Source organism: Lycium barbarum, chromosome 6 (genome assembly GCF_019175385.1).
Source record: "Lycium barbarum isolate Lr01 chromosome 6, ASM1917538v2, whole genome shotgun sequence".
Classification (NCBI taxonomy): Eukaryota; Viridiplantae; Streptophyta; class Magnoliopsida; order Solanales; family Solanaceae; genus Lycium; species Lycium barbarum.
Window position 1 is genome coordinate 126,383,618 of NC_083342.1, and position 11,166 is coordinate 126,394,783.

Below are 11,166 nucleotides of genomic sequence, written 5' to 3' on the forward strand. Positions count from 1 at the left end.
ATTCATGCTTTTCTATTTATTTTTTTTGTCAAGAAAATCCTTAGTATCCCCTCTTCCTAACCTCCCACCCACCCACGCACATGAAAAGCCACAAAAATCAAAGAAAAAGAACTCAAAGCCTTGCAAAAAATATTAAGGCCTAATTATTCCGGGATTACTATTTCCCCCTTAATGGATAAAAATAACACTATAATTATCAGAATTTTATGCTAACCAAATATGAAATAAGATGAAACTAAATTTTTATCCCAAAAATATTTTTGGTTATCCAGCGTACCAAAGAGTATTGGTGAGGGTCTCTCCTGTAATGATGTTAGTTGGAATTTCATTGATCTCCCCATGTTTTATTTGTCTAATTATTTTATTTATTTTTGTGAAAAGTACTTTTAAAGACAAAAAGTAAACCACTTGACAAGATTTCTCATTTTGAGTTTGGGGTTTAGAGAAAAAGCAAGGGCGAAAGGAGAAAGAGTTAATACAATACGGCGAATCCACTGACAAACTCTGGATTGGGTTTGTCGCATAGTTAGCTTCATCTTCAAAACCTTAACTCCTCTCTTCAACCTCTGCACTATTCTCCTTCAATTCATCCATGAAAATCTATCCATAAATTTTCTCCCTATCCAAACACCCAAAAAAGAAAAAGAAAAAGAAAAAACAAGAAAGAATGTCTCTGGCAGTATTCCCAACATCACCTATGAATACCCAAATCATCCCTTCCTCAAAACCCTTACCCTTGTTGCCCCCTTCATTTAGCCGCCCTGTTATACCCTACAAAGCTCGTAAAATCAGCGTTATAAAGGCTACAGCATCTCCGGCAGTAGATGGCGACCCAATTGCCGATTTGGAACGGTGCTACCAAGCGTCGTCGTCTTCTTCATCGGTGATGTATGCGCCTGTAATGAAGGGAGGACAATACGGTTCGGTTGGTGCCGTTACTCTCAAGAAAGAGGGCCTTAATTTGGCACAGCAGAAGCAGACTAAGTCTAGTCCCGAGGTTACTTCTTGTTTTTTTTTTCTTCTTTTCCTCGAACTATTTTTAAGCATTTTTGAGAAAATATGGAAGCTTGACTGCAGCAGTCTCATCTTTCTTGAGAATTACTCTCCTGTCTGGTTTTGACTTGACATTGAGTTTAAGAAAGGAAAGAAAGACTTTTGAATCTTGTGGTCTTAAATTAAAGATATGTAGAATAATGTACTAACATGTTCTTTAATCTTGTGGTTTTAACATACCATGTGGAAAGTTGGAATTAAGAGTTGCCAGAAAAGGAAAGAGACATTCATTTTGAAACGGACTAAAAAGGAAACTAAGAAATGGAGGGAGTATCTGTTTTCATTTTTCTGATATATAGGTTATATTCTGCTGAAATTATCATCTTTTCGTTTTGAGCGTCATGCTTTCTACTTGTCTAACTGAATGAATTTGAACTTGTCATGTATTATGCTAATAATACTCAAATATTTGATCATAGCTCCGGCTAATTGCTAACTTTGGATGTAAGATAATGTAATGGTAGTTGAGGAAGTTATTCCCAAGGAAAAAGACTTAAAAGTTAGAGGCAGTGAGGTTGTTTTGAAGTAGAAGTTAATGTGAAAAATTTGAGTATTTGAAATTTAGGGAGTTCTAGAGCTTTTGACATTCCCCAACTAGCGTTGGTTGTGAGGCTTAGTTGATTGATTGGTTGAAGGTTCTTTCTATCAGTAACAGACGTTTTTTTTTTAAAAAGCAATGGTATTCAGGATTTAATTGGTTGACGCTTGCCCATAGAAATGGGGCTGGAAAATTCAGTTGTATTAACTATTCTCTTGATACTTAAGTGGTTATCTCCTATATTCCTAACAAAGGTTGAAGAATGAATTTTATAGACGTTTCTGTTCTCCCCACATGTTATATTGGACACTCGGAATGAAGAGTTTTTTCTTTGTGTGTGATTTCCATTGCTATGTACAATTGATCGACAAAGGTCCTGCCAGCTCTGACAAGCCGCAAACACTTAGACGCTAAGTGATAAAATTGAGTCTGGTATCACTAAAGCGGCAATATGTATCCAAGAATACATAATTCTGAAGTTGCTTACTAGATTTGAGATGTGTGTAGCTGTGTATGCACCTTTACCAAAGGCATCTTGTTGCTGTTTTTTTCTGTTTTAGCATCTTTCCTTTTCAATGAAGGAAAAGTTGAAAAAAGACAAAGTTGAATGCACTTTTTAGTTTGGTATATGATGTGAAATGGTGCTTCTGCTACTATATAAGATATTGGCATTCTAATCCAACTACGTTGAGAACAATGCGTTCTCCCTCTTTCTCTATGATCTTAAGCTTTATTATTAACCTTGTGCTATTATTTAGTAACACTTGGTCGATTAATTTGCTAATAATTTCGCCACATCACAGCTTTCAACTGGCGGAGGTGGTGGAAATATGGGAAAGAATCTAAACCACGGCGGTGGTGATGGAGGTGATGATGATGGTGATGATGACGATTACTTTGATGATTTCGATGATGGTGATGAGGGAGATGAGGGTGGTCTCTTTAGGCGACGAATGCTACTGCAGGAAGTAAGAGGCCTCTGCAAATGGAGAACTGCTTGTGCTTAATTCTGGATTTATTCTAACAGTGTCATGTTACTCACAATTTTTCCATGTTTCCCAGTTGTTTGATCGTAAATTTGTTGATGCCGTGCTGAACGAGTGGCAGAAGACAATGATGGATTTACCACCTGGACTTCGGCAAGCCTATGAAATGGTAAATTACTCTCCGCAGTAGTCTCGTTTGGTCGGGTTATTTCTTTATCTAACTTAGTTTCTGCTCTTTCATCCAGGGATTAGTCAGCTCTGCCCAAATGGCGAACTTTCTTACTTACAATGCTAGGCCTACCATTGCTAGATTCATTTCTCGGTTACTTCCTGAAGGATTATCCAGGGCATTCAATGGCAGGTAATATAGCGCACATTACAGTATTCAAAATTCCCCACAGGGCAAATATTTTGGACAAAAATCTGTCTGCTGGATAAACAGTATGTAGTGGCATGTCAGAAATATCATTGCTGATTAGAGTAGTTATTCTGTCTGTTTAAATTAAGATCCGGCCGTTCTTATAAAAATATTAATATCCTCTCAAAGTATCTTGCATCTTGAAGTAAGTTTCTTAGCATTGCAGTCACTACTTCAAATCCTTATTGTATTAGCCTCACAGGCATTTTCACTCATTAGCCCCACATATTTAAAGCCTTCCTGTGAGCACTCATCTTTCAAGGCTTTCGTCACACTTGTTCAAGATCATGAAAGAATTTTTAGTGAAACTGAAACAGAACAGTTATTACTCATTAGCCCCACACATTCCATGAAACAGCTACACCGCAATAATAACTAAGAAAGCAAAGCTGAAAAAGGAATTTCTTTCTCCATACTTCTGCAGCCAAAATGTGTTTTTGTTATGGGATTTCTATTTTGAAATGAGATGAGTTGGCAGCATTGATCATCACTTTTAGTTTTTGGGTTTGATCTGCTGCAGAAGGAACAATCTTGTTTTATCTTTCAAAAACTTGAAGGATATTGATAAAGGCCAATTTTCCATGAATTCACATCACACCACCAACCCTAAAAGATATAAAACTCTTCAGAATGAAACTTGCACCAGCTATATCTCTCCCCAAGGTTGAAAGCTTTGTAAATTCATGCGGCAGTTTGACACCTTAGGCTATGCCATCTAAGCTTTTCATAACTTGTTGTCTATTATTTTGCTGTCTAAATCATGTCTTAAGCATTTAAGTGTTTACCGCATATTAAAGCCGGCATTTCTAGTTTCCTTATTTTTTCTGGATTATCTTTTTGTGACAGGAAGATTGCAGATCCGGCCTTTTTAAACAAGCTGCTTTTGGATCAGGCAGCTACAATTGGTTGCTCAGTGTGGTGGGAGGTCAAAAACCGAAAGGAAAGGTATTTTTTTTGTTTTCTTTTTTAATGTCCTTTTGGTTTTTTTTTTTTGGAGGTGGGGTTGTTGGCTTTCCATCCTTACTCGGTTCAGAAATGTTAAATGTTAGTAAAACACAGTATAAGAGGATTGACTTAATGCACATGTTCTGTTTTACTTTGATCTAGGATTAAGCAGGAGTGGGATCTTGCTCTTCTTAACGTCCTAACTGCATCGGCTTGCAATGCTGCTGTTTTTTGGACGCTTGCTCCTTGTCAATCCTATGGGAATACTTTCCGCTACGATTTGCAGAACACGATACAGAAGCTGCCGAACAATATCTTTGAAAAGAGTTATCCTTTAAGAGAATTTGACATGCAGAAGAGGATTCAGTCCTTTTTCTATAAGGCTGCAGAGTTGTCTATGGTTGGGCTCAGTGCAGGAGCTGTGCAGGGGGCTCTGTCAAATCTTCTTGCCAGTAAAAAGGAGGGAAGGTAAGCATTTTTGGCATATTGACCATTCATTTGTATAGTTGGGTTTTTGTTGGATCTAATTTTTCATTCAAGGGAAATGTAAGGTATGTAACGGCTTCTGTTTACCATTCACTAGGTTATCAGTGTCTATCCCATCTGTGAGTAGTAATGCGCTCGGTTATGGGGCCTTCCTTGGGGTATATGCGAACCTGCGTTATCAGCTGTTGAATGGATTTGACAGAGCTGTTTGTAACTACTTTGATGTTATTGGGGTGGCTCTCGTCTTCGGCACTGCCATGAGGTATTTAGCTGCACAGTAGCTGTAGCTTAGGCAAATTCAGTTTTGTCAAATCATTGTCATGCGTTGGTAGTTTACTTGGGCAAATTAGTTTTTTTTTTTTTTTTTTTTTTTTTTTTTAAAGTTTCAATTTCCTTTTCCTCTTTGAATTAAAAAAAATTATTTACTGCTATTAGTAAAAGTTGGTTTTATTTCCCTATTTCTGTTATTACTTGCTCTTCCGAGGGTCTCTCGGAAACAGCCATCCTACTTTGGTAGGAGTAAGGTCTGCGTACATTATACCCTCCCCAGACCCCAAGATGTGGGATTTCACTGGGCTGTTGTTGTTGTTGTTGTTGTTGTTATTACTTGCTCTTCTGTCAGGTCTATAGTATCTTTTGAATTCTTCCACTGCAGTACTTAATGACTGCAAAAGTTTAATCTTTTTTTTGGGTTTGGGGGGTTGTTTGTTTTTGGGGGGTTGGGGTGGGGTCTGTAAGAACCAGTTTTATCTTTATAAAAGATTATTACCACCTGTATCCAAGACTAGGTGAAATTATAGGCAATTTCTTGGAGTGGAGGTCAGGATATATCATGCAATATTGTTGATCTAGTAATCATATTGGTGTTTAATATTATTTCATTGTATGCAGAGTTTTGAATGTTCAAGTAGGAGAGACATCAAGGCTAGCTTGGCTTGGTGTGGAGGTGGATCCACTGGCTCATTCAGATGATGTCTTGAAGAAGGCATACAGTAGACCTACTGAAGGAGGGCTTGAGCAGTCATCTTCAAAATGGTTCATATCCAAGGGTGCGATTGTTTCTGGGCTTGGGCTTTTGGGTATCAAACAAGGTCAGAATGACTCAACGACTGAGGGTGAAACATCAGCTCCTAAGGCCCGGAGAAAAAGAATAGTCAGGAAAAAGGTAGCCAGTTGAGCTTAGGTAGTTGATATAGTGCCATGTACTGCTCATGTTTTCCGAACCCGCATTTTGGATGAGGAGTTTTGGTCTAAAGCACCAATCAAGCAAAGAGAGCTGCGATGCAGGTTTGATTATATGAGCATTGGAATTGTCCACTGCAGCAGGAGGTGATTTTACTTATGATGCTGCGGAAGCTGCTTCTCAGTTTTTTCCGTCATCCCTTTCTTAAATTTAGTAAAATGAGTACAAGATCTAAAGATTGAAGCTTGCCAGTCTTTTCAATGGTTAGATGGTAGGTACATTGCTGATCAATCTTTTATTTTCATATGTTTATAGTCCCATGAGGATCATGTTTTCTTGTTGGGCAGGGATCAACTTGCCTCAGTAGTGATCTCTAGGGGATTAAAACTTAGGTCATTTACACATTTTTTTTGTTTTGTTTATGTTTGTCCTATTTCAACCATGTACAAACTCTTACAGCAGGAGTGAATTGGTAATTCTATGTTCAGACAGCTTTTAGTTTGCATTAAAGTTGCAGCTGGTTCGCCAAGAAGTTAATATGTATTGTTCTTATTCTGTTTAATATTCAAATGCATGGGAGCCCCTTTTTTTCCTCACCAATGAGTGTAAATTTCTGAACTCGGACTACGATTGATGGTGTAATAGAAACGTCAAAACCAAGGTAGTATGATCTTCCGGAAACTAAGGCCCCGTTTGTCATAGATACCAAAAAAAAATTTACTTTCTTTTGGAATTTTGGAGTTGGGAGTTGTGTTTTGTCATAATTTTTGAAATTGTAGTTTTTGGTGAAATGTAATTGTAAAAAAGTGAAAAAAATTTAAAAACAAGTTTTTTGAGTTTTTGGTATTCCGGAATACAACTTCAAGTTGTATTCGGAATCATGGCCAAACGCTGATTTCAGAAAAAAGTGAAAAAAAATTCCGGAATAAAGTGAATATTTCTTATGGCCAAACGGGGGCTAAAGACATTCAAACATTTTAAGACCAAAAAAAGAGTATAAGTTGCGCGGTAATTTTGAAGGTATACAATACCTAATTGGCTAAAAGAAAATTACCATTGTCCCCAATATCCGAATCCCTTCTCCTAAAGCGGAGGAGTATTTGAAGACTGGAAAAAGTGGTTGGTAGTTGTGGTTCAATTAGTTCTAATTTTATTAGGTATCATAATTGCCAAAAATATTCTGCCGTCCCTTCAGACCTCCTCATAAGATACCAATACAAATGTATCCCAAAACAATGGGATGACGTGTCGCTCTAGACGCCTAACATCCCCCTACCACAAAAGATTCAATTTCCAAGTTGACTTATCGGATAACATTAAAAAGACATCTAGACCCTTAGCTATGAAGCATCATCTTTTTATTACTCCCTCTTTCCCATTTTAAATGCCTTATTTCTTTGTAAAAAGAGAGTTAACGATCAAACATCGCAAGCTTAGAACAACAAGATACAAATGACATTTTGGATACATATTTAATTTAGAGCCATAAGATTCAAAAGCCTCTTATTTTTAAAACTCCGTGAGTTGAAGTGGGACGAAGGGAGTAGTATCAATATCAATTCAACCATCGAAACAGATAAGGTAACCTCAGTGTCACAGCTCCATCACTTCCATTGTAATGGAAGCTCTCTACTCCACCATTGACTACTATCTCGTCAATCATCCAATCATCACCAATTTCCAATGGAACCAAAACTCCACATTTGGTTCATCACCACTTTTCCTAACTCTCACAGTCCTAACTTACCTCACTCTCACTTTCACTTTCCACAATTACCCTCTCCTACCCACCCTCTCCCCCACACTCCTCCGCTTCATCTCAGCCGTCCACAACCTCTTCCTCTTCCTTCTCTCCCTCATCATGGCCGTTGGTTGCTCCCTCTCATCCTTCCACCAAATGCCACGTCATGATTTCACTTGGATCATCTGCTTCCCAGCCAGTCACACTCCTCCACGCGGACCTGTCTTCTTCTGGGCTTACATCTTCTATTTTTCCAAGATTCTTGAATTTTTAGACACCCTTTTGATTATTCTAAGTGGGTCGAAATCTAGACGGCTGTCATTCCTCCACGTGTACCATCATGCAGTGGTGGTGGTTATGTGTTATTTGTGGCTTTCTTCCTCACAGACACTGTTTCCAGTGGCGCTTGTTACCAATGCTTCTGTTCATGTGCTAATGTACGCTTATTATTTTTTGTGTACGTTGGGATTTCGTCCATGGTGGAAGAGATTGGTTACCAACTGTCAGATTATACAGTTTGTGTTCAGTTTCTTGATTTCGGGTTTGATGTTGTACTATCACTTTACCGGGTCGGGTTGCTCCGGGATCCGTGGATGGTGCTTCAATGCAGTTTTTAATGCTTCCCTTTTGGCACTCTTTCTTGATTTTCATTCCAAGAATTATGCAAAGAAGAGGAAAGATGTTAACAAGAATAAGCTGTCATGATTCAATTTTGGAAATAATTTTTATCTTAGCTTTGACCTGAGCTTGACTTTATTTATTCGGTGTTCGAAGTTCACTGGATCGACTAATCTGTATACACGGATTTCGGATTAAGACAGAAAAATGCTCCTTACCAAAACAGTATGCACCTAATTACTACAAGCTATTACTCATTCTAGAGTAGCTGAATTTGTCTGTTACATATTTTATTGAATGAATGGAAATGATTGGGCAAAATCCATTTTTGGTTTGCTGAACATACTAGGTTTCTTGCTTTGTAGTAGTTTATAGACATCTTTTCCATTTTTCGTATTAAAGATCCGATGAATCTGTTCAACTAGATATTGTTTAATCAAAAGAGAAAAAAGGACAAGGAAATGAAGAAGAAGAAGAAGAAGTGACCTTGTTTGTTCATCCTCTTGTAACACTCTCGGATTGGGGTTAACTGAAAAGCAAAATGGATTAATTAGAAGCCAATCTGATTTATTACTGGCATAAGGAGCAGATAAATGGAATGTAAGTAGTTCGTTGTTTGGAAGGAGTATCACAATCAAGATTCGCTCAAAGTGGTATCAACTTATTGTCACAATCCGGCTTGCACATGAGTTTGGGACTAGGGGCTTTAGGTTTTACTTCCTAGTATATCGACCTATTATCACAATTCAACTTGTACAGGTTTGTGTTTAGAGGGTTTTAATGCTTTACTTCCTAATCTAAATTAATATTTATTATTTTTAGGCGATGCTTATATATTATATAGTATAAAATTAAATATATGGCAAAGCGATCCCATTGTTAGGAAGAATTGTTTTGGTTACTCTGAAAGTCCCATGAACTCCTAAATCTCAATAAATTGGGAGTTAAAGAAAATGAAGAGCCAATGATTGTGACTCCTAAAAGAAAATCCCATATATAGTACATGTATTAATATAAGGAAAATTAGCCATCACGATTCTTGCACTTTTATGTTATGCTTGAATATAAAATATATATAAGTAGCTCAGCAGTAAGGGAGGAAGAGACAATTGTGACGAACACATAAGTGGAAAAAAATGGTAGGAGGTAAGGAATCAGTTGATTTAAGGAAGAAGAAAGGAAGCCTTATTCCTGTAATGTTCACTCTCTTCTGCACGTATTCTTCTCTAACTTTTGTTCTTTATATACACATATATACTGACTTGTCTTACACTTTTCACTCACAAGTCACAATTACAACTAGCTAATAGTTGCATATTCATGGCTTCCCACTTCACGTCATCTACCAATGTTTGGTTTCTCTTGCTTGCTATTGCCTTAGGTAACACACTACACTCTCTCCTTCCGCTTTCTAACATAAGAGATAAAAACGGTAACGAGGTAGCTCACTTAGTGAGCTCCTCAATCCTTCACCACGTAGGTCGAAGAATCAAATATGTATTTACTTTCTCTCCTGAATTGTACATAGTAATACACTAATACTGTATTCGTCTGAATTGGTCCAAAATCTTGAAATTCATAAGTCGTTTGCTTTAAAAGTTAACACTTGATCTTTTTTGCGTCCATGATCAAGCAAGGATTAGAAACTTTTTATTTGTTGATCCTTTTTTAATTTGTGAGTTTTGACACAATTTAGTGTGACAGGGGTAACATTATCCGAGTGCACAAATATTACCATTATAAACAATTGCAAAGAAACAGTATGGCCTGGAATTACACCTAAAAACAATTTCAATGGAGATGGTTTTGAGCTAAAACAAGGCCAATCTGCTGTCTTTAACGCCCCCGCCGGGTGGAGTGGCCGTATATGGGGTCGAACCGGTTGCCACTTTGACAAGAACGTTAATGGCACGTGTCAAACCGGTAGGTGTGGGACCGGTCTAAAATGTAGTGAACCGGGTGACCCTACAGCTTCAATTGCCGAATTTACCCTTGGAGAAACTGATTTTTACGACGTTAGCCTTGTTGATGGGTTCAACTTGCCTATAGTAGTAAAACCTGTAAATGGCAAGGGAAATTGCAGTTCTGTTGGCTGCGATAGTGATCTTAGGCCAAATTGCCCTTCGGAGCTAGCTCTCAAGACAGATGGAAAGACGATTGCCTGCCGGAGCGCGTGTAACGTCTTTGACACTGATGAATATTGCTGCCGGGGTACATTTAGTAGTCCAGTGTCGTGTTTACCTACAAACTATTCAAGGATTTTCAAGACAGCTTGCCCTGTTGCTTATAGCTTTGCCTTTGATGACCCAACTAGTATCATCACTTGCTCTTCTACTCACTATGTTGTCTCATTTTGTTCTTCAAGGTAAACAATTCTAATCCTTCTCTATTATAATTCTTTGTTTTAATAACAATTAAGTAAGGCTCGTGTTGTGTGCACTTTGACTATTCCACCACTGGATACCTATTACATTCCACTAACACACATACCGGATAACTCCATCCACCAAAATTTAGACAGATCGAAAGAAATCACCAACACCTTTTGTCCTTGTTTGGATTAAAATCCTTGTCTTCCAAGTTTTGATCCCACTTCATGGATAGTAAGAGTATACACTTGGATGCCAACAATCTTTTCTTTTGCTGATTTAAGATTCTGTGTTGGTTTACAGGAATCAGACACAGACACTGTGCACAAATTATGGCAAAAATTTGACTTGTAATGGAGCATATGGATTGAAGCCACTCTTTAAAACAAGGCAAATACTGATGGTTGGATTGACAACAGTGATTAGTCTTGGAGGGGTGATGTTCTGACAGGATATTGTGCAGATTCAAATCTTTTTGAGTACCTGTTTGCAACTACATTTACTTTTCTCATTCATTTTAGGATTTTGATTGCTTTTCCTTGTCTTTTGAAATTTTGTTCACAATCTCAAGAGTAGTCTTCTAAAGTGTGAAAACATCAAAACTTGGCCATTTACCCAAAGTGCATAAGCTTCAAATTCTCAGCAAAATTGCATGTCTGGGATATTATTCTTTTATGCTTTGAAGATGATAAATCTCCAAACAACCCCCCTCCACCAACCCGAAAAAAAAAAAAAAGGAAAAGGAAAAGAAAAGAGGGTAGTGAGATCACAGGAAAGAAGTAACTTCTAAAAGGCTATCTTCAAACAAAAAGGAAAAAAACTCAAAAAA

General features: G+C 37.7%; 3 protein-coding genes across 3 annotated transcripts; all 3 read left to right on the forward strand.

Moving 5' to 3' along the window:
- Nucleotides 1–409: 409 nt before the first annotated feature.
- Nucleotides 410–6,100, forward strand: LOC132598715 (protein RETICULATA-RELATED 1, chloroplastic-like). The gene is made up of 8 exons (XM_060311743.1): nt 410–997; nt 2,395–2,559; nt 2,654–2,746; nt 2,823–2,938; nt 3,842–3,940; nt 4,103–4,408; nt 4,524–4,688; nt 5,318–6,100. Exons 1-8 carry the CDS (start codon nt 668–670, stop codon nt 5,601–5,603), a joined length of 1,560 nt encoding a protein of 519 aa, XP_060167726.1. The 5' UTR covers nt 410–667; the 3' UTR covers nt 5,604–6,100.
- Nucleotides 6,101–6,977: 877 nt separating this feature from the next.
- Nucleotides 6,978–8,092, forward strand: LOC132598717 (elongation of fatty acids protein 3-like). Its single transcript, XM_060311746.1, has one exon. The coding sequence runs from the start codon at nt 7,228–7,230 to the stop codon at nt 8,053–8,055; it is 828 nt and encodes a 275-aa protein (XP_060167729.1). The 5' UTR covers nt 6,978–7,227; the 3' UTR covers nt 8,056–8,092.
- Nucleotides 8,093–8,339: 247 nt separating this feature from the next.
- LOC132598716 (pathogenesis-related thaumatin-like protein 3.5) lies at nt 8,340–11,166 on the forward strand. The gene is made up of 3 exons (XM_060311744.1): nt 8,340–9,349; nt 9,673–10,333; nt 10,641–11,166. Exons 1-3 carry the CDS (start codon nt 9,289–9,291, stop codon nt 10,783–10,785), a joined length of 867 nt encoding a protein of 288 aa, XP_060167727.1. The 5' UTR covers nt 8,340–9,288; the 3' UTR covers nt 10,786–11,166.

What these genes read in the sequence shown, in the direction of transcription:
- LOC132598715 (XM_060311743.1), top strand. Translation starts at nt 668, where the DNA reads ATGTCTCTGGCAGTATTCCCAACATCACCTATGAATACCCAAATCATC. An exon ending in GACGAATGCTACTGCAGGAA is followed by an intron (nt 2,560 to 2,653) that starts GTAAGAGGCCTC and finishes CATGTTTCCCAG; the next exon opens with TTGTTTGATCGTAAATTTGT. An exon ending in TTCGGCAAGCCTATGAAATG is followed by an intron (nt 2,747 to 2,822) that starts GTAAATTACTCT and finishes TCTTTCATCCAG; the next exon opens with GGATTAGTCAGCTCTGCCCA.
- LOC132598717 (XM_060311746.1), top strand. Translation starts at nt 7,228, where the DNA reads ATGGAAGCTCTCTACTCCACCATTGACTACTATCTCGTCAATCATCCA.
- LOC132598716 (XM_060311744.1), top strand. Translation starts at nt 9,289, where the DNA reads ATGGCTTCCCACTTCACGTCATCTACCAATGTTTGGTTTCTCTTGCTT. An exon ending in CTTGCTTGCTATTGCCTTAG is followed by an intron (nt 9,350 to 9,672) that starts GTAACACACTAC and finishes TTAGTGTGACAG; the next exon opens with GGGTAACATTATCCGAGTGC. An exon ending in GTCTCATTTTGTTCTTCAAG is followed by an intron (nt 10,334 to 10,640) that starts GTAAACAATTCT and finishes GTTGGTTTACAG; the next exon opens with GAATCAGACACAGACACTGT.